The sequence below is a fragment of the Sceloporus undulatus genome, chromosome 3 (genome assembly GCF_019175285.1).
Source record: "Sceloporus undulatus isolate JIND9_A2432 ecotype Alabama chromosome 3, SceUnd_v1.1, whole genome shotgun sequence".
Lineage (NCBI taxonomy): Eukaryota > Metazoa > Chordata > Lepidosauria > Squamata > Phrynosomatidae > Sceloporus > Sceloporus undulatus.
In genome coordinates this window covers 29573088-29600560 of record NC_056524.1, presented here as the reverse complement: position 1 = coordinate 29600560, position 27473 = coordinate 29573088, and the positions used below count along the sequence as shown (strand labels likewise).

At 38.8% G+C, this 27473-nt stretch overlaps 1 protein-coding gene across 1 annotated transcript in view; it reads right to left on the bottom strand.

Moving 5' to 3' along the window:
- Nucleotides 1-14003: 14003 nt before the first annotated feature.
- The window catches only part of TNFRSF19 (TNF receptor superfamily member 19), a 195585-nt gene continuing 182115 nt past the window's right edge, over nucleotides 14004-27473 (bottom strand). The window contains exons 6-10 of the mRNA XM_042459865.1: nucleotides 24800-24964; nucleotides 21679-21804; nucleotides 20581-20683; nucleotides 17691-18082; nucleotides 14004-15036 (exon numbers count right to left, since the gene is read on the bottom strand). Coding sequence (XP_042315799.1) covers nucleotides 17698-18082; nucleotides 20581-20683; nucleotides 21679-21804; nucleotides 24800-24964 — 779 coding nt within the window. The 3' untranslated portion in view covers nucleotides 14004-15036; nucleotides 17691-17697. The remainder of the gene's footprint in view (nucleotides 15037-17690; nucleotides 18083-20580; nucleotides 20684-21678; nucleotides 21805-24799; nucleotides 24965-27473) is intronic.

The window sequence follows — 27473 nt, the reverse complement described above, 5'->3', positions numbered from 1 at the left end:
TTATCTAAGGAACATTATTTTACGATGCTATTGTGTTACAGTTGACCCTCCACATTTGCGGCTTTGACTTTAGCCGATTTGATTATTTGCGGTTTTGATTAATATGTTTTAATATGTTCTCTCCAGGAATCTCTAAGTTCTCCAGCACCATTCTGCTGGAAGCTGACCATAGAGTTGTGCTGGAGAACCTAGACGTTCCTAAAGAAAACACTTCTCTAGGCATTTGTAGGACCTCCAGCATGATTCTGTGATCATCTTCTGGCAAATTGTGAACCTAGAATTGAACTGGAGGATCTAGAAATTTCTAGAGAGGAGTTCTCTAACCACTTTCGCTCAATTAGATAAACAAGAAAGAGGTTTTTTTAATCATGGTACTTTTTGGGAACCTTCATTCAGTAACTAATTTGAATCACTTTTAAAAGTAACCAGCACTGAGAATTGTACTCTGACACTACCTAACATGAAAGAACAAGACAAACAGGTCTGTGAAGAAGACAGGAGAGTGTTGAGAGAGATGTGCCCTGGATGAACTCAGAGAACAAGGAGATTAAGAGCATAGAGAATCTTAACTATAGACTAGCTATTAAGGCTTGGTATGGAAAAACTGAGGGAAAGATATATTTTCATGCTTCCCAACAAATCCAAAACTTCATTGAATGCAGAAATCTAGCAGAGTAGGGAAAGCTTCATTATTGAGTTAAATCAGTGTCCTCCAACTGGGGAAAAACAGCAGGCTAAATTCAATTGTTAACCAATGTGGACCTACTGATTTAATGTGCCATTTGAGTTCCACTCATTCCCATGGATCTGCTGTCTTTGGGACTACAGTCAGCCCTCCTCATAGAGCATGGTTTCCAGACCCTTCACCATTTTAGTCGCCCTCCTTTAGACACACTCTAGTTTCTCAACAGCCTTTTTAAATTGTGGTGCCCAGAACTGGACACAATATTCCAGGTGGGGCCTGACCAAAGCAGAATAGAGTGGCACTATTACTTCCGTTGATCTAGACACTATACTTCTATTGATGCAGCCTAAAATTGCATTGGCCTTTTTAGCTGCCGCATCGCACTGACTCATGTTCAGCTTGTGGTCAACTTGGGCTCCTAGACCCCTTTCACATGTAGTCTCGTTCAGCCAGATGTCCCCCATCCTATATCTGTGCATTTCATTTTTTCCACTCTAGTTGCACCCTAAGTTCTCTCAGGTTAAAAAACAAGGTGCTCTTTATTTGTGTTTTTTCCACTTTCACAGGGGTGCTGTGCCCCTAACCCCAACAAATGTGGAGGGCCTACTTTACTATTTGGATTTAGCCCTTAATTCCTTATTTATCTTGTCTAATCAAGAAACACAGAGTATAGAACACATATTTTCAAGGGTGGTGTGGAGAAGCAAAAGAGAAGCAGATTAGCACTAAAATATAATTGACACTCTGTTTAATTCCATGCTTCGGGGTAGCTTTCCTCAACTTAAAAGTTTTCTAATGATTTGAAATATTTTGCCACCCAAGTATGTGGGTTTTCTAAATGAAGGCATCTTAAAAAATGCCAGGGCAAGAAAGATAACCTCCAGGGGTCTATAGAAGAAGCATTATTGCTTGCAATATAGTGTCACCAGAAGTACTGGTTGTTGTCTCCTCCACATCCACATCCATATTTTTTTATTCTTTGGAGGGTGTTTGTAGTAATTTTTTTGATCAACAGTAGGACTTTTTCAATGCTTTTCTTTTTAAAACAACAGAGTGTTTGTTTGGTGAGGTGATCCTATGGTTTGAAAGGCAAATTTTCGTTTTACTTTCCTTTTACCTCCCCCCCCCCCTTTGAGGTATTTATAATTCAAAAGTGTAATTTCACAAATGCATCAATGCACTGTAATTCTTGGGGGGAAGGATAAATAGAAAAAAAGAAAGGAAGAGGAGACATGTTTGTTCCAATGTATCTTGAATTAAAATTGAAACCCATTCAAAGGTGAGCAGAAAATTTGCAACTGGTACTGGAATTTAACAGAAAATAGCGTGGATCAACAGAATTGTCATTTAGGCCCTATACAGACAGGCCAAAATAAAGCTGCTTCGGGTCACTTTGGACGTATGCTGTTTATGCATCCTAAGAGTCCAGAAGCTGCATCAAAAGCTGTGCTCCAGTCCTTAGGACTGGATTGTGGCTTTGGCGTGGCTTCCGTACTCTTAGGGCACATGCATCATTTAAATAGCATAGCTCCAAAGTGGCCCGAAGCAACTTTATTTTGGCCTGTCTGTATGGGGCCTTAGATATATTTTTTAATACTCTTTGGTACTACAGCAACAAACATTGCACCATCCCAACACATTTGACCCTAAAACACAGAAAGAGTCATTAACAGAGTAGGCCCCAAGGGCTGCATCTACACTGCAGAATTAACACAATTTGACACTACTTTAACTTTGTTGTTGTTGTTGTTGTTGTTGTGCGCCTCCAAGTTGTTTCTGATTTATGGTTTGTTCAGAAGAGGTTTGGCATTGCTTTCCCCTGAGGGTGAGAGAATGTGACTTGTCCAAGGTCACACAATGGGTTTCATGGCTGAGCAGGAAATCGAACCCTGATCTTCTAAGTCCTAGTCCAGCACTCAAATCATTATGCCAAACTGACTCAATGCTATGGAATTATGGAAATTGTACTTTTGTGAGATGTTTAGCCTCCTCTATCAAAGAGCTCTGGTGCTACAACAAGCTACAAATCCTAGGATCCCAAGACTTAAGTCTACAAAAGCTCATGCTGCCAACTTCTTTCTTTCAGTCACACAGGTGCTACAACATCTCTGCACATACAAAAACATTTTAGTCTTTCAAGTCCCACAAGTCTCTTGGTTGTTTTGCCTAGACTAACATAGCTACCTTCTTGGAGAGATCGTTTGTATTAGCAATGATTTAGAATCATAGAATCATAGAATCATAGAGTTGGAAGAGACCACAAATGATTGCATGATCTTTTTATCTAGTCTGGCTGAGAAACTACATGAGCTAGGGAACTATCTTTAAAAAGAAAAAGAAAAGAAAATCACATGAAGACATTATAGCAGCTTATATAATTTATACCTTATATAATTATAGGAGTCTTATATAATTTATATAATACAACTGTTTGCTGCACCAGTAGGAAGTGAAGTATATAATTTTCAATTTTTAATTAATGTTTTTAACTGAATTAAGATTTAATGGAGATATTGTTTTCTTAACCCACAAACTATATTAAATTGAGCAGGTTACTAATTTATACCATGAATGGATGAATGTCAGGTTGAGAAAACTTGGCAGAATGCAGGAAAGCTATAATACACACAACACTGTAACTACTGCTTAGGGTTTGCCTCTAGTTTTAAAATAGAAAAGGACTCAATGGGATATATTTCTGAATAGCTACATAAAGGCTTGTTCTTTCAAAGTACCAAAGAAAGAATCCTATTTGACCATCCTGGTTCAACACAAAATATATACACTATAATGCAGCTAAAACAAAACAACCCCTCAATCACTTAGTAGATTCTAGTAGTAATTTTTCATGTGTAGGAAAGCAGTTGTTTGTAGAGCAAATAAAATTGGGTGTTTCTGTTAAGAGCAAACTGTGTGTGCTACAGTATCTTACGGGATTTCCAGGCCTCCGGGTACAATTACACTTAATTTTTCCAGACCTGAGTAATCCGCCCTGCACGCTTTTGTTCTGAAAAGGGTAACATGTTTTAACTTATTGTTTGTGAAAAATACAGTACTGTCTGCCATTTGGATACTGACCAACCTCTTTATCCAACTTTTCTTTTTCTTTTTAAACCATTTACTGTACAGTGAGACATGTGTGGCTGTAGGTAAAAGGCCTTTCACCTGGGGATAATGAAAACTGCTGACTTTATATGGAGCAAGCATTGATCCAAAAATTACTGTCTTTGGAAATTTCATCTAGCAGATGAATTTACTTCTGGAATTCAAACAAAAATCCACCAAATGGTGATATCTTTACTGGCCAACTGAAATGCACAATATATTTGTTGTAAGCTTTTGAAACTCTGGCTTCTTCATCAGGCAAGATGTTACATACCAAATAGGAGAAAAATTAGAGATGTCATTAAGATGCCTGCATTTTGTTGTTTCTGTCCTTAGTTAAGATGGTATGGGGAGGGTATCTTTAGCAGGCTGGCCCCTCCTCCTCTGACCATGTGGCAACTGGGCAAAGTCCAGGAAATTTAAAATCTATTTGCATATCAACAAGGACTCATCTTTTGCAATCCAATATATCTCCATTCCTGTGAGGTCTACTTTGGAAGACAAATGGTCTAATGATGAGAAAAAGCACATGGTACTGCCCATCTATGACAGAATGTAGATGTAGATCTGCTTGTATTGATTCTTCCTCACATTTTTAAAAAAGTCTACCAATATGCTTAATGGTAGCATTAGGTTTAGTAGGTTCAGACTGCAAAGCTTCCAATGAATAGATACTTCTTTACATAATAATACATGCAGTCCTCTATTCGCATTCCAAAGGTCTACAATTCCACAAAGGATGTGCTAAGTGTTTTTTTCTGAACATGTCGTTTAGCTCATATATTTGCGGTGGAAAGCTATGGAAATACAAGGCATATTTTCATAATAAGAAGTCCAGAACCTTTTTAGGATTGAGATTCTTCCTTTATCTCTTTTCCTTTCTAATGCATCTGAGGAAGTAGACTTAAGTCTATGAAAACTCATGCTACCAACGTCTTTCAGTGAGTCTCAAAGGTGCTACAAGATCTCTCTAAGTACTGATTCTACAAACTACAGTGGATCCTTGTTATACGCTGGGGTTTGGTTCCAAGATCCCCGTGTATAACAAAATCCATGTATGCTCAAGTCCCATTAAGTATAATGACATAGCAAAATGGTGTCCCTAATAAAAAATGGAACATTAAGGTAAATTTATACTTTTTTGGAACATTTTCAAACCGTGTATGCTTAAATCCATGTATAAAAAATCCGTGTATAAGAAGGGCCGACTGTAACATGGCTATATCTTTGAATTCTTTTCTGTTTTTTCCTTCTCACTTTTCTTTATAATGTTAAAGCCAGATAGTCAAGTCACCTATTTTTTCATTAATGTGGAACAGATGATGAATTATCTGATAGTAAGTATTCCTTGAGAAATGTTCACTGGGTGTCTTATCCATCTGACAAGGCTGACTTTGCAGACCAGAATCCTGTTGGTGGCTTATGCTTGCATAATGGGCCAGGTATGAAAGCAGCTGGACATTTTACTGGTTTGTCTAAAGTGGTCTTGGAGACCTCCTTACACACCATGCCCTTGGATTATGTATACAAGGACACATTTCTACCCTTGTCTCTCCAGTGTTGATGCCTCAATCCCATGTAGTTATGCTAGTGTAGCATGAGGTTAACACTGGGTTTCAACAAGACCTCAGCAAGCAAAGAGCTTCATGAGCACATTAATTTGATCACTGCAGGCCAGAAGGTCCAAAGTACAGAGGCAGCCTTCACATGAATTGAATTACTAGGTTTGCAGTTTTGAATTACTAGTTGAAACAGTTAAAGATTTCCTGAATCCTGGATCAAACATTGGTCAGAATGAAGACTGCAGTCAAGAAATAAGAAGAGTAGGAATAGAAAGGGTAGCTATGAAAGCACCAGACAAGATTCTAAAATGTAAAGATATACTTGAGTAAGAATCATCCAAGCCATTGTATTCTCTATCACCATCTACAGATGTGAGAGTTAGACAGTGAAGAAAGTGGGTAAAAAGAAAATCAATTCATTTGAGATGTGGTGCTGGAGAATACAGTGGATGGCCAAAAAGACAAATATATGGGTCACAGGACACATCAAGCCTGAACATTCCCTAGAAGCCAAGATGATCAAATTGGGTCTGTCATACTTTGACCACATTATGAGGAGGCATGAATCATTAGAAATAACAATGCTAGGAAATGTAAAAGGAAGAGAAGAAGACCATATGCCAGATGGCTAGACTCAGTCAAGGAGGTCATGGGCCTGAATTTACAGAAGCTAAGCAGTACAGTGGAAGATAGGGGGTCTTGGAGATGTCTCATACACAAGGTTGTCATGGGTTGGGGTCAACTCGAGGGCAGTTAACAAGACATTGTTGTTGTTATTGTTGTTATTAACTGCCCTCGAGTTGACCCCAACCCATGGCAACCCTGTACATTCAGGCCCATGACCTCCTTGAGTCTAGCCATCTGGCATGTGGTCTTCTTCTCTTCCTTCTACCTTTCCTAGCATTATTGCAACGAATTCAATGGTGGTCGAGTAGGCACCACTGAATTCATTGCAATTTACAATAAATAAACACCAAAGGGGGAATGAACATGGCCTTGCATGTGCCAAACTAAAAAAAGCTTCCATCTCTGCTATTTATCCTGGTGCTAGGGAATTTCCAACAAACAAACACCAGGCTGACGCTGAAAGTTGCATAGTATATTTTGTTTTCCTTCAAGAATGTTGTATATGACCAACCTAGATGTTTTGACTTTATCGCGTTTGATTGCTTCATGAAATCTTCCTAGTGTATGCACTCTGCAGTAGTGACTTGGCAACCTTGGCAAACTATGTCACGGTACAGATGGGAAATTCTGTGCCGCCCATCTTTTCTGTTTGTTGGTGCCGCAGCAGCCACACCGTGCGGCACCGGCACGCTGCCCAAAAGAAGCCACTCTAAGCAGTTTCTTTTTTGTGGTGCCGTAAAGGAGAAACGGTGCCGCTATGATGTCACTTCCTGGAAGTGATGTCTGGATGCCTCTGTCTGTCTGTACTAGGGCTTGGGAGCATGCGGTTGCTGCGCACTCCCGACCACTAGTATCGCCGCCACGCCACTTCCCGCCAGTACGTAGGGAGCGAGACAGAGATGCACTTCTTTCTCTAAATAAAGTTGGTGCTTTGATTCACCAGGTTTGGCATTCTAATTTCCATCCCCTTCAACACACACACACAATTGCAGTGTTATTTGATCAGAAGATATTCTTCCATAGCAGGAAAAGATCATAGACTCATAGAACTGGAAGAGCTCACAAGGGTTATCTAGTCAAACTCCCTGCATGCTATATTTTAATTTATAACTGTTTTAACACCTTAAATTGTTTAATTATTTTTTAAAGTTTATATTAATATATTTTAATATTCTTATACTGTTTTTAATTGTATTGTTTTATACATGTTGTTCGCCACTTTGAGTCTCTAAATTGGGAGAAAGACAGGATATAAGAAATAAAATAAATAATAATGATGATGAAGGAAGACACAGTCAAAGCATTCCCAACAGATGGCCAACTAGTCTCTGCTTAAAAACCTCCAAAGAAGGAGACTCCTCCACATATGTGTATATGTATAGGGTTATATAGATGGACAGAGTAGACAAAGATGTGTACATTCCTGTCTTTGATGCATCCATGCCAAGATGCTGATAGAAATTTATGTCCAAATATGCTACCTGTGAGCATGCCACATGACTTCCCATTCACAGTATTATACATGGCATAACATTTTACATGTGGATATCTCAGGATTGGGGCTCTAATGCCATAGATGTAATTCATTTATAAATAAACTGATTAATTTAAAATATTTAGGCAAAATAAAATCAGTGTCGTAATAGCATTTAGCTTGAGACCCTTTTGTATCCTACCTCATTTTGCTTCCCAGCATGACTTTTTTGAGGTTCAAAGGACAGCAAGAGTCTCTAATCCCCTTTTTATCTGTGTGGTGAAGGCTGAGAGATTGCTTTCTTGGGCTTTTCAAAACATCCTTTCTAACATAGGCCCTGCACAGATGATGCCTTTGAACTTTCTTTTTTCTTTTGATGCCTTGACGCTAATCAGCTCAATCATGTCTAAAGCTATCTCTGCTCTCATCCCTTTGAATTGTGAATGATTGTATTGAATGTTCTTGAAATCAGAGAGAAATTCTCTGTGAGCCTTCATATTCAGTTCAAGCGTATGTCAGAAGGAGACTGGTTTTAAATGTGAATTGTTTGCTTTTTTGCCTAGTAGAAAAATGTGTGAAAGAAGGGCATGGTTCGATTTCCAATTTGGCCATGAAACCCACCGGGTGACCTTGTGTAAGTTACACGCTCTCAGCTTCAGGAGAAGGCAATGGCATACCTACTCTGAACAAATCGGGTCAAGAAAACCCCACAATAGGTTGGCCTTAAGGTCACCATTAGTCTGAAATGACTTGAAGGCACAAAACAACAAAGAAGGGTGGTATTCCAATATTGAGAATGCTTTTATATGTAATAAATGTTTCCAACTTTGTGAAAATTGTGATAGGATAGCTGTGTGTAATGGGGAGAGCAATTCTGGCTCCCAAGTTTAGCTCTCTGGATCCACATACACAAACAAAATGGTGTAAAAATGGCCAGTTGCATCCCAGGAACCTCTGGGCTGTATGGATGACAAAAATGCTATGTTGGCGCACAGGAAGGCCTGAAGTACCCTCTTTTAAAAACCAGAAATGATTGATCCAGAGCTGCTGCCCATCCTTACATTACACAGAGGATAGTCCTTTTTGAAGATGCACTCCACTTTGTTTCCAGTCGAAAATTCGGTTTAAATATGAAGGACAATAAGAAGATATAGAGAGAGCCAGCATGGTGTAGTGGTTTGAACACTGGACTATGACTCGGGAGACTGGCCTTTTAATCCCAGTTTGGCCATGTCAACACCCTGGATGACCTTGGGTACATCAAACTCTCTCAGCCTCAGAGGATGTTGATCAATAACTGAACAAGTAGATTGATCATCTGGTCACTCTTTGATGAGATGTTTACATTATTGTAATTATTTATATATTTCCCTCCTCGCGTAAATTGGTATCTTTCTCTGTGCATTTTTTTCACAGATGCATTTCATCTTGAAACCCTCTTCTGTCCAGTAAAATTCTGACTGGTTTGGGTGTCATTTATTACAATTGTAGAATCATAAAACCATAGAATCCTAGAGTTGGAAGAGGCCGTAAGGGATATCCAGTCCAACCCCATTCTGCCATGCAGGAAATCTCAATCAAAGCATCCCCAACAGATGGCCATCCAGCCTCTTCTTAAAGACCTCCAGGGAAGGAGACTCCACTACACTCCAAGGAAGGATTGTGTTCCACTGTCAAACAGTCCTTACTCTCAGGAAGTTCCTCCTGATGTTGAGGTGGAATCTCTTTTCCTGCAGTTTGCATCCATTGTTCCACATTCATAGACCAGCACATGTAGAAACCTATGCTTCTTACTGCAGGTAGTGGGGAGTTTCCAGAGATGTTGTCTCATATATATGCTATATTACCCAACCAGTTTATTTAATCAGATTATACAAGTAACGTGTGTAGTCTTGGTCCAGGATAGAGATAGAAGAGTTAATGTGTTTAGTCAATAAAAAAGATATAATACAATTACATTTATATTAGAAATGGGGAAATTAATTATTACCTTTACGTTCAATTGCCATTTAAGATTTAAAACGTGTCCTAAAGCCTTAAAAAGAATGGAATAGAAAAATGCCATTAATGGTTTTACTCAAACTGCTCCTCTCCCAGCCCAATAATATTTGAAAAACCCATTTCTTATCCACCCACCAAACCCTGCTTTCTTGTTTTCTTTTTCTTCCTGTTTTACAATCCCATGTCTTTAACCTCCAGTTTTCTTTAGCTTACTAATATTCATATGGATTCCATTAAAATACCAAGGATAAGAACTTCTAAATTTGGTTTCCTGGGATAGAGGAGGAGTCTTTTCATGGTATCCAGAAGAGAATACAAGACTGCTACTAAATAAGATCAGCCCCTTTCAGAACTGTCTGTTCTACTTATTAGCTTAATTTTTCAGGCTTTTAATTGACAAGTATGATACCCTAATCATCAACAAAAATATACAAAGGTCCACACACACTGTAGAAATAATTCATTTTGAGACTACTTTAAGTGCTCTGGCTCAGTGCTTTGGTATTCTGAGAATTCCAGTTTTGTGAGACATTTAACCTTTTCTGTCAGAGCTCTACAAACAGAATAAACTACAGTTCCCAGGATTCTCTAGCACTGAGCCAGGGCAGTTAAAGTGACTCAAACTGGATTATTTCTGCAGTGTGATTTGGACCAAAGAATTCTATAGCTACTTGCATTTTGCAAAAGAAGCCATCACGAAATGTAAATTCTGTTAGCTCTTTAGAATTAGTTCTAAAACTAAGTGAATGTTTGAAGTCCAGCTTAAGTCAGTAAATTAAATTTGAATTTAAATAAGTTGCCCCCCCTTTTTTTAAAAAAAGGAAAATCCAATATCTCTGTTTTATCCTATTATATAATTTTGATGGTATTGGGTATTTGTTTTGTTTTATTTATTTTTTGTATTTCATTTCTGGACTGATGCATTAAGCACCAGAAGGGCAGGATATAAATGTCTGCATAAATGAATGTATAATATTTATCCTTCATTATTTACTATTTAAGCATTTGTCTAGAGCCAGCATGATGCAATGGTCTGAGCACTGACGTAAGACACTGGAAGACCAAGGTTTGAATCCCAGTTTGGTCATGGAAACCCATTGGGTGACCTTGGGCAAGTCACATTCTGTCAACCCCATAGGATGGCAATAGCAACCCCCTTGTGAAGAAACTTGCCAGAATAACCCTATGATATGTTTGCCTTAAAATCACTGTAAGTTGGAAATGAGTTGAAGGCACACAACAACAACAACAACAACAACAACAACAACAACAACAACAAAGCAGTTGTCTATCTCCTTTCTCCCCATCAGGGTCCATGAGATAATGCACAACAGATTTAAAACATTTACGTTACTAAACACACAAATAAAAGTACAGTGGTACCCCGGGATACGAAATACCCACGTTACGAAATTTCCGGGATACGAAAAAATCCCATAGGAAATAACTGTTCCGGGTTACGAAGGTTATTTCGGGTTACGAAGAAAATTTTGGTGCTTTTCGGCGCTATTTCACACGAAATCGCGGCTTTTCCCCATTAGCACCTATGGGTTTTCGGCTTGCGAAGGCTTTTCGGGTTACGAAAGCGGCGGCGGAACGAATTAATTTCGTAACCCGAGGTACCACTGTATTTTAAAACAGACTGAAACAATATTTTAAAACATAGCTCCCCTGTCCTATGTCCTATCTGTACACTAATCCCATTATTTAGTGCTGATGCGAAAAACAGCAGAGCTGGAAGCAAATCCACCTGCAACCATTTGATTCCATGGAAGGAGCTGCATTGCTGGACACAATCAAAAGAGCTTCTGTGCAGTGCAAAGGCCAAGGATGGTTTGCCAGCACTCATGCCTAAATTGAGGATGGATTACATTGCACCCTGCTAACACAGAGCATACATTGTGCTCCTTTGTTATGTAAGTACTCCAGTCACATTCTCTTCTAAAGGGTGCACACTAGCTCCAATAAGGGGTCTTTGTTTTTGTATTTTTCAAAGGGCGGCGACTGCATTGGAATGTGCTTCAGGTAGTAATGTAAACCAATCACAGGTATCGGTGGGGGGAGGGAGGATTAATTTAATCCATGGAAGATATTGCTCGGGGGGGGGGGATTTATGGCATTCATATGTAAAGCCCCAGAAGTGCTCTAAACAAAGGAGAAATTTGAAATATGCAGAGCCCAGCTTGAAGAACAATACGTGCTTCAGAAGACAACATAGTGATTATTCTGCTTGCATTTAATATAGTGTTAGAACTCCACATTTTCAAGGTGAAAAATTCTGTCAGAGATGTGGAAATTGTTAGGGTAGTCTAACCTATAGTGTTGCATCCATGATGGCTGTTTCAGATGGATATACAAGTCACCGTTTGAGCTTCTAGTCAATGTGACATGTACATGTGGGCAAACCCAACCTGGATGGAACTTATTTAATTTTTAAAGCAAATTTCATTCATATGCTATCTTTCTCCCAGAGTGGGACCCAAGCTATTAGACATGCTAATGGACACCCAAAGTGGTTGGTGAGCTTACCTATATGCTCAAGAAGGCTGAAATATTCCCTTACCCTGGTTCCACTATTGTATACAAGTTCTATCACTATCTGTGTTTCTGTATGATAATAAGTGACCAGCAATGTGTATGGGATGAGTATATTCTATAGATGTACATCTATTTTTCCTTTCAAGGGAGAGTGAAAAGTCTTGATTTAAAATTTACAAACATCTCATTTCTCAGTCTGCTTCACACCAGACCTTGAAGCAGCAACAAAAGAAGCATAAATAGATTTTAAGGCAGCCTGAAAAAATAGACTAAGAAGTGTGTGATGTGTGTTTGTAATAGAATATGTTGTGTTAAACAGCTCGTTTTAGCAATCAATATCAAATCTAATACTGTATCAATCAGATAAATACAATATAAAATACACATATACACCAACAATTTTTAATGGCTATTTATTAACAAATACAAAAAATATAAACTTACACACAGTTGTTATTTACACACACACACTTTGAATTTCTGAATATAAAATATTGGAAAACCTTTTTGTTTAAAAATGGCTGTGTATGTTTTCGATTGGCATATACACCATTGCTTGCCATAGGCAACATAATCAAGACCAATTTGGTTAAATCAAACATTTTGTAAATTGTATTTACATAATATACACATTTTAAAATCCCGTTCTTGCTTCATTTTTAACATTTGATCTTAACCATAGCGGGTGATGAAGCTCAATTATACAAAGTGTAAATTCCAAGAGGAAACATATGCCTTAGGAAACAAACATGACAAAAAGTGAAATTGAAAGCAGTTTTCATAAGGTAAACAGTAGTCCCTATTCTATCAACTGTTCTGCAGAATATTGAAATGCATGTTGGATTATTTTATTTACACAAATATATGGTTCTTCATGCAAAAACTGTACATGTTATTTGCTTGTTTTTTCCTACTGTATAAAAACATGAATTCTGTACCAAAATTTCTCTGACATAATAGCCTGTTTGCCTGAAACAAAATTCCACTGAATTTATGGAATCTTGCCTCTAAAGAAGTGCAGCCTTAAATTGTTTAACAATATACACTGAATGTACTTGTCATTCAATATAACTTATAGCAGTGCAACTGTATATATATATTTCCTCCCACTGAGTTCAATAGGGCTTACACATAAATTAGTGTAAAGGGTTACAGACTCCAATGAAGTAATACTGATTCTGGTAAATTATGTTTCCCCCAAACTTAACCAAGAACATAATACAGTCGGCCCTTCTTATACACGGATTTTTTATACACGGATTCAAGCATCCACAGTTTAAAAATGTTCCAAAAAGTATACACTTCAAATATCAAACCTTGATTTTCCAATTTTTATGAAGGACACCATTTTATTATATCATATTTAATGGGACTTGAGCATCCACGGATTTTGTTATCCACAGGGGATCTTGGAACCAAACCCCAGTGTATAGCAAGGGTCCACTGTATATCACTTTCTCTCAATGAAACTTTAGTGTTGTTTTGAGATCATTTTCTGGGGACTGATAAGGAGTGTTTTAGATTGTTTCGCCCTTCATTGCTTTCCTTGCTTATCCTTGGAGGATGCTGAGGGAGAGTTAAGGAGGATTTCAGTGCAATATTAACTATCACAAGTACTGCCCACTCACTCTTTCCAAACAGAGCCAGTTATGAAATCATACTTGAGAATCAGTAAGCGTGCTAATTTTAATATGAAGTGTTTTAATAGAAAGACAAGGACCTTCTATCTGCTTATACTCTTACTTCAAAGTGGACAAACTGAAGATAGATGAGGAAGTCTAGATAATATTGATACCGAAATCATGGGTGGGACTTTTCACCTACATTCTGGTAAGGCTTTGTGCAGAAGATGATGTAAATTAAAATGTCAAGTCAGAATTAACAGATTTAAATAAGCACTTCCCTTTCAGTATAAAAGAAATAATGTAAGGTAGGGTGTATATATATATATATATATATATACCCTACCTTACATTATTTCCCTCTCTCTCTCTCTATATATATATATATAGTGTAAATTACTTTCCCCACTAATTTTATTATCTTTGATTACCTCTCATTATTTGTTTCAAATCTAAAAAATAAAAGGTAAACTAAGCACCTTTAAGTCCTATTGATACTTAAGGAGTTTAAGAAACGAAGAAATGAATGGCACCTTCATGTGTTTAATGCGGATAATACCAACAGTTTTAATATGCCATCATATTAAATACAAGAAGTTATGGGAGAGATATTTTATTGAAAGCTGGCATTAATATATTTTGGAAAGGATAGATCTTAATGGCGGAAAGTTGCTACTACATTAGAGCTGTAATCCTGTGCACATTTACCTGAAAGTTCAGCATTGCTGAAGCAGGGGGACATCATACTGAGTAAATATACACAGAACTGCTCTGCAAAAAACTGTGCAAAGGATAATTCAGTGCACTTGCAGTTTTTACAGCAAACATTTATGCACATAACACTGCAACTGTCAGATACCATAGTTTACAATTTAACAATCAACAAATGGAAGGAAGCATAAAAACATGAATGTATTCATTAAAAAAAAGGATTCCCTGCAGTATTAGACTTATGGCACATTCTACACTGAATCCATGCAGCTTGTTGAAAATCCCATTAAATGCTTCACTTTGCCAACAAATAACAGACACACATCTGCTGCTGTTAGCAGCCATATACACACAAACATACTATTCTGTTGCTTGTTATATTTACATAATCTGCTTAGCTGTGAGACTAGTCTAAACTTTGTGTGTCGACAAGACACACACAATCCTGCTGTTTAAGAAAGAGAAAAAGAGAGAGAGAAGCATGGAACTTCCTTTGGTCTTTCACCATGCTTCTCCTTGAAGTTTCCCCATACAGCTGCTGTATCTCAAACACAACTGCCCAAGAGCTTTGAAATGCTGCCAATTTCTTTCAGCTGTTTCTGAAACCTTGTAACATCGAGATCCAGGCTACATTCCATTCACAAGCAATAGAGGAGAGGCATGTAAGGAAGCATTCAGTTTATGGGCTGCCAAGGAACGTCCTTTAGATTCCTTAAAAAAGAAAAAGGGCAAGGCGGCAGGTGTTACAGAACCCATGTTCAAAATGTATACTATTATAAAAGGCTATCCATTTTTACTATTCTAACCAATACAGAGTTTTTGTATGCCAAGTATAGATTTATCTTTCTAACATTTTCCCAAAGGGTAAGAAATATAACGCTCCCCTTTTTACACTAAGTGTCATAGTTTTGCCTTCTAAGGACACCACCAATGTTAATTCTTGCCTAGGTTTCTCTACTGCTTTCTAGGGACCCAAGAATACTTACATTTTTTTCCCTCATCCTCAGTGTGACACTGAATTAATAAAACAGCTAACTGTCATCAAATTTTTTTGTGTGTGTGGGCAGGGAGTCAGCCGTGCAAAAATCAGTATTTTGTGTGTGGAAAAAAACAGTAGTTTTGGGATCAGCACATTGTTTTCCATACAAAAATGGGAGGAGGGGCTTGATTGCAAAAGTCCAAGACTTTTTTTGCAAACTATTTTGGAGGAAAAAAGCCCTGAAATAAAATAACCTCAAAAAGGCACAAAACAAGTTAAAAGACAACTCATGTAAAGACAACCTTTACAATTTCAAAAAGTATAAAATCATTTAAAACCTAAAAATGAAGTTAAAAATACAGAGTGCACACACACACACACTATAAAAAGGGTCCCTGTAACCACTTATTCACTCGATGACTGTTTGAATAAAAAGGTCTTTTGCTAGCAAAAGAAGAGCAGAAAGGGGGAGCCAGCCCAGACTTCTGTGGAAGGAAATTACATAAAATTCGCTCCTGTGTCCTCACCAGATGGGCCTGTAATGGTGGTAGGATTGAGAGTAAGTCCTCCCATGAGGATCTTAAGATACTGGCAGACCCATACAGGGCAATACAATCTTTCAGACAGTCTGGACCTATGCCAAAGAAGGCTTTATAGGTCATAACCAGTGCTTGCTATGATCTATAAAAGCTCTATACAGCTTGGGTCCAGATGTTCCTGAACAGCCCTATAAACTTCCAGACACGTGTTGCATCTGCAGAGGCTGCCAACGACCATCTTTTAGATTCACAGCCTGATACACATATGTAGATACTTGCCCTTTTCTTGGGCAACTAGCTGTTATTTTTGGTAAACTGTAAAACATACTCTAGTTCTTGATCAATTAATATTAAACAGAATGACTGTACAGCCAGACAATTAAAATTAGATTTTCAAAACTGGTTTGAACAGGAGACCAAATATTTTGAAACTATTATGTTTTAAAAGATTAGACCGACATGTGGTGCAAGGGCAGTAGTCTGAGCTATCCCAAATTATATAGATACATGTATATATAGATACATGCCTTCCTCTTGGGCAACTAGCTGCCATTTTTGGCAACCTAGGCAAAACTAGAGAATGACTTGGACAATTAACATTAAACAGAACAATGACTGCCTGGAGAGACAATTAAAATTAGATCTTCAAAACAGGTTTGAAAAGGAGACCAAATATTTTCTAACTATTATCTTTCAAATTATTACCCTGACATGTGATGAAAGGACAGCAGCTTGAGATAAAAAGTAAAGGTAAAGGTAGTCCCTTGACATGAATGTCTAGTCATAACCAACTGTAGGAGTTGGCATTCATCTCTGTTACTAAGCCGAAGAGTCAGCATTGTCCAAAGAGGACTCCGTGGTTATGTGGACAGCATGACTGCACCAAATGGTTATCTTCCCACCAAAGTGGTATCTATATATCTACTTGCACTTGCATGCTTTTGAACTGCTAGATTGGCAGAAGGTGGGACTAGTGACAGGAGCTCAACCCAGCATGCAGCACCCGAGCCTCAAACTGCCAACTTTCCAATTGTCAGAATTAGTGTCTTAACCACTAAGCCACCAAGTCATTTGACAGATGGGAAAAATTTAAAAAAAAGAGAGCGATCCAAAAACAAAAATGGAAGTGAAATAGACAAAGGGATGCCATTTTAGAGTGAGCCACCAATCATGGGCTACTCATGCCCTATTCAGACCTAGGGCGATTCCCTTCCTTGAAGCTATGCCAGCATGGACCTCAGTAATGGATGATGCTTTCTGCACTAAATTGTCAACCAAAGTATGGCATCTTTGTATCTTAAATGTTTGAAAAACATCAGGCTGCAATTCTATGAACACTTACCTCACAATAAAGGATGGCACTATAAATCATATTGATTCTAAATTTTACAAAAACAGAAGTTGCTGTTATCTCTTTGCTATACTTTGTGGTCCTTCATCCACTATTAATGGTGCTGCAAGTGTCAGGCACTGATTTGTATTTTGAACTAGCACAGAATTAGCAAGATTCATTGTTTGAAACTGCTGCTTTAACTGTTTCAAAATTGGATTCTAGAATTGTTTTTAGACTACTTTTAGCAATTTTTAGAGTAGCTGAGCATCTCAGGAACCCTTGTGGGCTGGGAGGCAATACTTTCAAGAAATAAGAAAGAAATAAGAAACAAGCTTTCAGGTATGGCATCATGAGTTTGTTTCAATTCGTGGAGATCTTTTTGAAAAACATGGAGTTCATACCAAGTAAGAATTAGAAATTGAGATACTTTGAGACATACATTTTTAACTGGACAAGGGGGTATCTGAGACAATACTCTTGTCTCCTAGACAACTATTAATTGCTTTCTTCTTACCTGTTCATCAGTTTGTGGAATCACTAAGTATTCTATCATGCACTGTTGTTGACAGTGGTTCAGCAGCCATAAACTGGCTTAATGATGTTGTGACACAGTACGTCTTATTAGGAAGTTCAGTTGATTCTGTCAGGCTTCCAAAATGTGACCTTGAAGATGTTAATATACTTAGATCCTGTTCATTATCGGACTCCACAATGGCTGTTTTTTCAGTCTCTAAGCTGAAAGAATTTTCATCTTCTATTAGCTCAGTATATGATTCACAGAAAGAAATACTATCACAACAAGCTGGATTTTGGATAAGGGGCCAAGCATCTGAAAGATCTCCACAGGCAGAATGAGACAGAGAACCAAGGAATGCTGGAATCATTTCCCCAACTGAGCTTGAACCTCTGCAAAAAGAAAGAAAAAAATATATATTTAAAAAGATGGGAAATAACAGCTAACTTTAACAATGCTCAAAAATAACATGAAGATCGAAAACTGAAGTAATGATCTTATTTCATTTATGATACAGCACAAACCAGCTTTTACTTGATTAACAAAGGATGGTCACAATCAATCCTGCCATGATAAGTCTTTGCCACCACCTTCATGAGAAGCAGAAATAGAAAGAAACAGGAACAATGGCCTATAGAAAGGCATCTGAGGTCTATATAGAACCCAGGCTGTAGCCTGCTCAGCTACAAGTGTGTTGTTAAGCTAAAGTCATTCAAGGAATTTCTTTTGGAACTGATTCTTTGCCTCTCTCCTTCCGCCACTGAATCAGCCATAGGAATCTGTGTAACAGCCATACATTTAATGCGCAGAATCAGAGAAACATCTAGCTCAAAAATCTTTGAAGGAGGATGCAACTACACTTCTAAAGCCTGAGGGCACAGCTGGCAAAATCACTGGAAAGCAAAATCAACTCTTCCAACAAGACCATCTCATGTTCATTTTCTCCCCTTTATCTGGCAAATGCACCCATTTTGTTTATGATACACATCTTCTGCTACAGGTTCCCCTGACAAAATTTTGTTCGTTCTGAAGCCTTGATACTGGTACTAGTAGCTCAAAGAAACAGAGCATCTGGACTTGACACAACTTTTCCTGTCAAAACCAATAATATTGCAAAAAGTTGGAGTTTTAGGAAAACATTCCATAGACATAAATGCCTTTTCCTACAGAAGGAACTGCAGTCATGTTCTGATGACTCTACCTATAATGTCTACAGGTAATGCTGATATTGCTCCCTCGAACAAAAGAAATAACAGATGTCCATGAATGCAAGTAGACCATCCTCCACATGGCATACATCTCTTGAAAAATGCCTGAGGGGCAAAACAGACCACCCTGATAGAGCAGCATCCCAGCACTCCTTTCAGTGCTGTATTGGGACAGCAGCAACTGTACACTGTGACCCCGATTCAGCAGTTTGCCACTCTAAAAAGAACCAGCAAAATGCTGGTCCTTTTTAGAGTGGCAAAAAGCTGCCCTTGCCTCTGCGGTGGTGGCTTTTCGCTGATTCTTTAGCGCAGTGCATCTAAACATTGCACCAAAGAAACATTGTGATGCCACCTGACGTTCGGTTGACTGTGCGACGTGACGTTGGCATGGGGAGGAGTTGGGGCAGACGGCATGCGATTGCCATGCCCACATTCAGCCTGATGCCGGTGTTTAGTGCCAGTATGTTTAGCCCCTGAAACCACAGGCCTCAAGCAAAGCAAAGGACAACAGTCTGATGAAAAACAAAAATGCAAACAGAAACAACTTCAAAAATAAAACCAGCAAATAATAAGGAAAGAAAAAGACTATGGACCCATTCCCACTTAACGGAAAATCCATTTGCTGAATTGATTCCTGAAACCGGTTCTGAAAAAAGGTAGTTCCCACTATGTTTGCGCCGGTTTCAAGAATCAGTTTAGGAATCGGCAAGTGGCGGGGGGCAGCTTGATTGCTCTGCCTCTTTTGGCCCCAAAATCCCTGGTCCAGTCTCCTTACCAGCTTTTTTGTCTGCTGACCGGGTTCCATGCGGCCTTTTTTAAAAAGTCTCACAGCCGGGGAGGCTGGAAGGAGGTTGCAGAGATGCCGGGAGGATGCCGGGAATGAGATTGCAAGTTTTTTGGATTCTTTGTGATCTCCTTCTGGCCTCCCCAGCTACAGGAAATTTAAAAAAAGCCGCAGGGAAGTCGGTCAGCAGCCAAAGAAGCCAGTAAGGAGGCTGGGCTTTGGATTTTGGGGCCAGGAGAAGCTGGACCATGCCAGCTGCCCCCCCCCCCCCGGTCCGGACTGCCAGTGGGAACCAGAGCAGATTTGAATCCGCTTGGTTCCTACTTGAGCTGAATCCATTTATTTCTAAATAAATGGATTCAGCCCAAAAAAACACCTCATTTTCCCAGCATCTTTTTGACGCGGGTTAAATGGTCAAAAATGGTCAAAAAGCATAGCCCCCCTTTCTGAATTGATTTCTACAATTGGATTCAGTGGGAACCATGCCCATTTAACCTGGATCCTGATCCCAATTTAAATGTAGTGGGAACAAGGCCTATGCAAACTAGCCAGTGATTCTAGCTCAAACTCCTACATATTCTACAGCTATGGTGGTTGAAACAGAATTGACAGTAGCTTCAAATCAGGACTTATGTGGTAAAAAGAACAAAGCTACTGCCAGAACGCTAAGCTCTACAAGGTTCCACAGTAAGGCTGGACACAGTGGCACAGACCATTTATGTGATGCAAGTGATCACAATGAAGAATACATTTCCATGAACCTGATAGAATACATTTGTCTGAACTTAAAAGTCTTGAACTTTATTCTTCTGAAATATATACATTAATTAAAAAGCATTTTTTTTAAAAAAATTGTTAACAGAAAAGAGTGTGAGCCCAAATAAAAAAACTGATATACCTTTCATGAAGTGTGGTTCGAGAATGAAAAGGACAGCTTTGACAACTATGTTCCAAGCTACATGTTTCATCACAGCACAGTGATGGGATCAAATGTACAGGACCTAAACAAAATTAAAGATTTATTTTAACAAATTGTACAGATCTAGAAAGAATACATGCTAGACTATAGGACAATTTATTATTATTATTATTATTATTATTATTATTATTATTATTATTATTATTATATTTATAAAGCGCTGTAGATTTACACAGCACTGTACATATAGACAATAAAATCGATAAAAATGAAACCTGCCAATGGCGTAGATTCTACAAAATGCATATAAAACAACAGATAATAATACAAGATAGAATTAGATAAAATAAGGAGGCAACAGATTAAGTAATATTAAAAATTTATTTATATTTCCCGCTTCTCCCTTCGGATTGAAGCGGGATTACAACAGTAAAAACATCATAAGTATATCAAGTATCAAATAAAATAAAATATCAGATAATCGGATAAACAGTCACACAATGCCTGGGAATGCTTCCCTGAACAATATAGTCTTCAACTCAGTTTTGAAACTGGTTAAAGAAGTGATGACCCTTGCTTGACAAAAGACAGTGCAGGACATTTATTTTAAAAATTAGATAATGTCATAGACTTGGGGGCTGTACACACAGGTGAGGAAGCACCACCCCTCTTTGCTGTGCAGCACTGCCGCAGCAACCAAACAGCATGGGAACGCTACGCAGCAAAAACGGAACCACCTAGAGTGGCTCCTTTTTGCAGCATGATACGCCGCTTCCTGTAAGAGTCATGTGGGCGCTCAGGCACCCACATGTTATCTACACGCCCCCTGTGTGGGTGGTGCCGCTCTATAATGGCACCGCCCGCACATCATACTTGGGAGCGTACAGTTGGTGCATGGTCCCAAGCCCTACTATCACTGCCAGGACGCTGCTTCCTGGCTGTGTATATCCGCCCTTGGTCTACTTCTATAGATGCCTGGAGTGAACAAAAGACAAATTCAAAATCACTACATCTTTTGTGTTCTAATGCTTGGATAAAGCCTTCTTGCATAAAGGTACAATGGGAAAAGGTCCTTACCACACATCTGGGATGGGTCCTGTTGACACTGGCAGCATGTTCGGTGAGCATACATATTAAGCTGTGGTCTATCAAAACATGAAAGTTCAGATCCTTCGTAGTGAACATCCTGTGACCTCATAGACCCTTTAGAGAAGACATTGACACTGAATATTGTTAAACTGTCTTATTTCTGTGCACAGTAATCTCTTGTTACAGTTAGTAAAATTTCAAATCCACATGCAATTGCAAGTTGGACCAGAGACTCTACTGTGTTTCCCCAAAAATAAGACATACCCATAAAATAAGCCATAGCAGTATTTCTAAGCATTTGTGCAATATAAGCCATACCCTGAAAATAAGACATAGTAATAGGTGTGGCTATGCAACATACCGGCAAGGGGTGGTAAAGAAGGTGGGCAGCCCTTCTCATCTGCCCCATCTACATGGGGCTACCCTTGTAACAAGTTCGGAAGCTTCAGTTGGTTCAAAATGCAGCAGCCAGATTGGTCACCGGTTCATCCAGGTTTGACCACATAACACCTGTTTTAAAATCTCTTCACTGGGTGCCGATTAGCTTCCGGGCGCAATACAAGGTGTTGGTTATTACCTTTAAAATCCTACATGGCTTGGGCCCGAGTTACTTGCGGGAACGCCTCTCCCTACACAATCCGCCCCGCACTCTCAGAATAACTGGCAAGAATGTGCTAGAACACCAATCAACCAGGCTTATATCAACCACCCAGAAAGCCTTTACTGCAGCCGCTCCGAAACTGTGGAATGGTCTTCCAGAAGTGATCCATCTCATTACTTCCTTGGAGGCGTTTAAGAAGGCACTTAAGACGGATCTCTTATGCAGAGCTTACCCACCTAACCTTATGTAGGAAACACCCTCTGACCACTGTATAACTCTATTGCATTGCCACTTGATGAAGAGTTAGTTTTTAAGATTGTTATTAATTTTATTGATGTGCTTTTATTGATGTGCTTTTTTATGTATTTTAAGTATTGATGTATGTATTTCAGTGGACTGTAATCCCACCTCAATCCATCTGGGAGAGGTGGGAAAATATAAACTATTGTTGTTGTTGTTGTTGTTGTTGTTATTATGACAGCTGCTATCTTGGAGGTGACCGGAGAGGTGCAGGCAGCCCCATCAACAAGGTCAGCTTCCCCTGTCAGGTCCTGGTTGTTTACCGCACGGGAGACCACCGCTGATTCTGCCAGAAGTTCCCGTTCTATTCCCTATCCATCCCACAGAGGCCTTTTTTCAAGAACTGAAAATCAGCCTCTGTAGGATGGATGGGGAACAGAACAGGGACTTATGGCGGCATCGGCGGCGTTCTCCTGTGTGGTAAAATGGATGATATTCCCTTTCTGTTCCCTTTCCGCCCCCTTCCATTCGGTGCTGGGTCCATTCCCCAGGGCCTGTGTGAAAGTGAAAGTAAAAGTCTCCTCAGTGAAGTGAGGAGCAGGACACTCTGCTTTAGGTATTGTGTGTCCTCAGAGGGAAGAAGTAAAGCTGTGGCTCCCGTTTTACTCAGCACTGTGGATGGAATTCCTGGATTGGAGATTTATGATGAAGTTCCAGAAGACGACGATTTAACTATATTTGAATAAATGTAGATTTTTGTACCATACTAAATAAAAATAAGACATCCCCTGAAAGTAAGCCATACTGTGTCTTCTTGAAGAAAAATAAATATAAGTCAGTGTCTTATTTTCAGAGAAACACAGCAAGAGCCTGTATGAACCATATAATTTCATGTGTATATTCTAGTTCTCAGCCTACTTCAGATGGCTTTAAAATTTTAACTGAAACTATCTACAGTTGGCGCTTGGTATCCATGGGGGATCCGTTCTGGACCCCCCACGGATACAAAAATGTGTCCGTGCAAAACATGTGGCCATGCTGCCATAAGGGACAACGGAACAGGACTCGCCTTGCCTTGCCTCACCTCGCCTCCAGAGGCTGGTAGATGCTGCTTTCAGTGGCCAAACAACTGCTCTGGGGCTGCCCCATGATATGGCGGGTGCTGAAACTGCCCTTCCTTATTATTCATTGCCTCCACTCTTGAGCCTTCTGAGGCCCAAACGGACAAAGAGGGATGTCTATTTTCTCCTCAGTGCCTGATGGCAGGTGAGTGCCATGGCTACTTGGGTGGCCAAACGGAGCCTCTTACCACCTTCGGAGGCTCAAGGGGGGAGGTGATCGCCTTCTCCTGAGGGTGAGAGATGTGACTTGCCCTACTTGATGTCTGGTGTCTTCAAGTTGTTTCTGATGGGAGCTGTCTCTAATGGTGGCACGGTTATATGCACACGCTGCCATTGGTAACAATGCGGGCTTGGATGGTTGAATCCGCAGGTGGCAAGTCTGTGGATACTGAGAGTGGACTGTACTAGTAACAGATAGAAAACTGAAGTTCTTTCAGGTCTGATTCTTGTTTAGAGCTGAAAACAGTTTATAAAAGCCAGTTAAGAATTATTTCTCCATCTTCTTTCCTCATGTGAAAAATCCAGGCATAGTTTATTGTTGACAGGAAGCCCAGCTCATTTGATATCCGTTGTCTCACTGTTGATTCACCGAATTATTTTTCCACTGTAAAATGAATTTTGGCTGGTCATCTTGTAAGTGCAGATTTAAACAGTTTTGTGAATGTCTTGACCAATGCTAATAATGGTGCTGGACTGGCAGTGATTGGGTATATGATCAAATCTTTCAAAGAGCCAACTTCCACACATTTTTCTCTCTGCATAGTAGAGTCTATTTCATTTATATTTTGGTAAGGAATCGGTAATGGGTACCCCATAGCCTTCACAGATTCCCCCCAATGTTTTTCAGGCCCATGGCTCTGGTATCCTCTCCCAATGCCAGTACCTGCCCCTCCCCATGCAAATATCTAGGGGAAAAAATGCTGATTAGGCTCCTGGAAAATTTCAGGAATAGCATTTTAAAAAGCCCCAAAAATGGGGGGGGGGAGAGTAAAAAAAAAAAGAAATTGAAATTATATCAGAAGTAGACCAGAAACATTTGAAGCCTTGCGTGGTTCAAGAGCATCCAGAACTGAAAACTGGCCATTGGAGCCTGTTTCAAGATAAAAATGACATAGGCGATCTTAAAAATATAGTATGAGAAACTTACATGTTGGTTTCTTTTCCATGAACTGCCTTTTGCAATAGATAATACATAGGATGAGGAGAGCTAAAAGTACTGTTGCCAGTGCACTGCATATCACAGCAGCTAGAGCAGTGTCACGTGGGCTTGAAGCAGTTGATGGGATTTTCACCAGATTCACTTTTGCAGTGCCTAAAAATAAATAAATAAGCATCTTTTTAAGTGGGGTAAAGTCAGAATTAAGGAACATTCAAGAAATACCATTTGAAGAACTTCTTAATGCCAAACCACTATACAAGCAGCTGTAGCTCCGGCAAGGAATATAACACAAATATGTTTAATATAGCATAGCTTTTATTTTCAATATTTTGCCATAACTGTTGGATAATGCCTACAAGGGTGAAGTCCAGTTCTACTGATGCCTGCAAGAAGCCCCTCCATGAATAGCATGTTCTATTGCAGAACCAAATTACATTAAAGTTCATACTGAAGAATCAATAAACTGGTTAAACCATTTTATCCAGAAATGGTTAGATCAATAACTGACAAAAATATCAGAGAATGAAACAATTAAAGAAATACCGAATATAATGAATTAGATCCAGAGTTGCATAGTGCTAGCAGGATGTCTCTGTGCATGGAAAATAAAGGAGGAATTTTTTTGCCCATTTCTACTGCAGCTTCTACAAACTTCCATAAGGGAGATGGGATCCTAGGAAATAGCACAGAAGGTAGAGCTGGGCATGCAAACAAAAATCATCAACAACTCCCTCTTCTCCAATAGGACTCTCTGCTGGTTTCATGTCCTCTTTATGAATGGAAGGAGACCATGTTTGCACAGAACAGTATGTCTATGTTGAAGCCAGCAGAAATAGATTCTCAAGCTGTGGAGGCAGACATACATTTTTCCTTTTCATATTTTAAACGCACATGAAACATTTCTTGAAAGGAGGGTAGAAGTGGCATTTTTGCTGTCCCCTTTCTTTTTCCGGGCTTTTTCATTTTTAAACAAATTCCCTTACATTGGCTACAACAAGAGGGAACTGATATAAACCAGTTCTAGGAATGCTAGATTGCGGGCATTTCTGAGCTAATTCACTGTCTACTCCAGCATACCCCTGCATTGTCTTTATTCGCACTCTATACCACTTGAGCTATGTTACCACCAGGCATGGAGATTTCTTTCAGTGCCTGGCAATGGGCTTTTGAGGTTAGATCTCCCTCTCTAAGTGTGGACCAATCTCTATGGTTCTGGACAGAGAGATCCATCATATCCTACAGCATCTGGGAATCTGTAGGTGACGTCACAAGACAGCAACTTTAATTAAATTAAAAAGAGCAAACAAACAATACCACTAACTAGGATCAGTAGAAAGTTTCTACCCAAGTGACTAAGATGGGGCCTGCCAAAGTAAATGTCCCACAGCTTTTCTTAATCACAGAATCAAAATTTATTAAAATGTAAACTGTACAATCACATTTTAAAAAAACATTTGTGTCATATTTTGCTGCAACTTTAACAACAATGAGAGCGCAACCTTGAAACAAACTGATTTAAGTTGGAAATAAAAGACAGTCCATTTAGAGCAGAAACAAAACATTTTGCTCTGCAAATGTGGAGGTCTCTAGGCAGATAAAAACTCAAAGGATTCACTAACCAACACATATTTTCTCTTTCTCTTTTTGAAATAATTGAGATGTGCTGAAAAGTCATTTTCTCTTTATCTGCAAATGGAGGTCAATGTCCTCAAAAAGAATCCATCCAAGGATCCTTTGTCAACTGAAGAATGCTATGAACTGAGGCATTCAGGGCATGGAGAAGTAAAGTGGGGCCATTCTTTTCTATATTTTTATTATAAAAACAACGAAGGCTAGAAATGTTTAAGACTGAGTGTAGATAGTATATTTAAGATGACTGAACATGGTTTCACAGACATTTTCCTATATTTTTATCTTAGTCCTTTGTAGACATTAATTGGAGTATAATACATATGGGTGTAGGGATGTAGCATAATGTACCTGCACATGTGAACTATGCTTATTATTATTATATTGCAAGTACCAAACTCCATATGCAGATATCAAGGATAGATAAATTTGTCAATTCTACTTTCTCACACATTTTTTTATAAAAAAATTTACCCTATTGAAATTATAAAAACATCCATAAATTGTATGAAGGTCTTACCAAAAATAGACTGAGAAGGTTATCGCATCAGTGCCTGAAACATTTCTATTCTGTTCCCAAAACGTTTCAAGATGTAACGTTATGGGAACGGATATTATCACATTCGAAAATGTAAAGCGTTCTGAGAACGTAACGGGAACACAATTTACCGCATTTGTCCTTATAGGAAGCGTGATAAGTATGAGAACGTTTCAATATTTGCACATGCGTATTTGTAACAGTGTATTCTTGTTCATGAGTACCACATACACAGAACAAAAGGCTTTTACAAGGAGATATTTGTGCAAACACAACCTAATCTTTTTATATACAAGATACATATAGACACACACACACACACACACACACATGTATACACACATATAGTCCGCAATCTATATATACAAATATGTATATATTGTGTGTAATATATTTATATTATATATAATATATATTTTGTATATATTACATATTTAAAATATGTATATTGTATATATATTGTATGTATACTTTTAGACACACACACACACACAC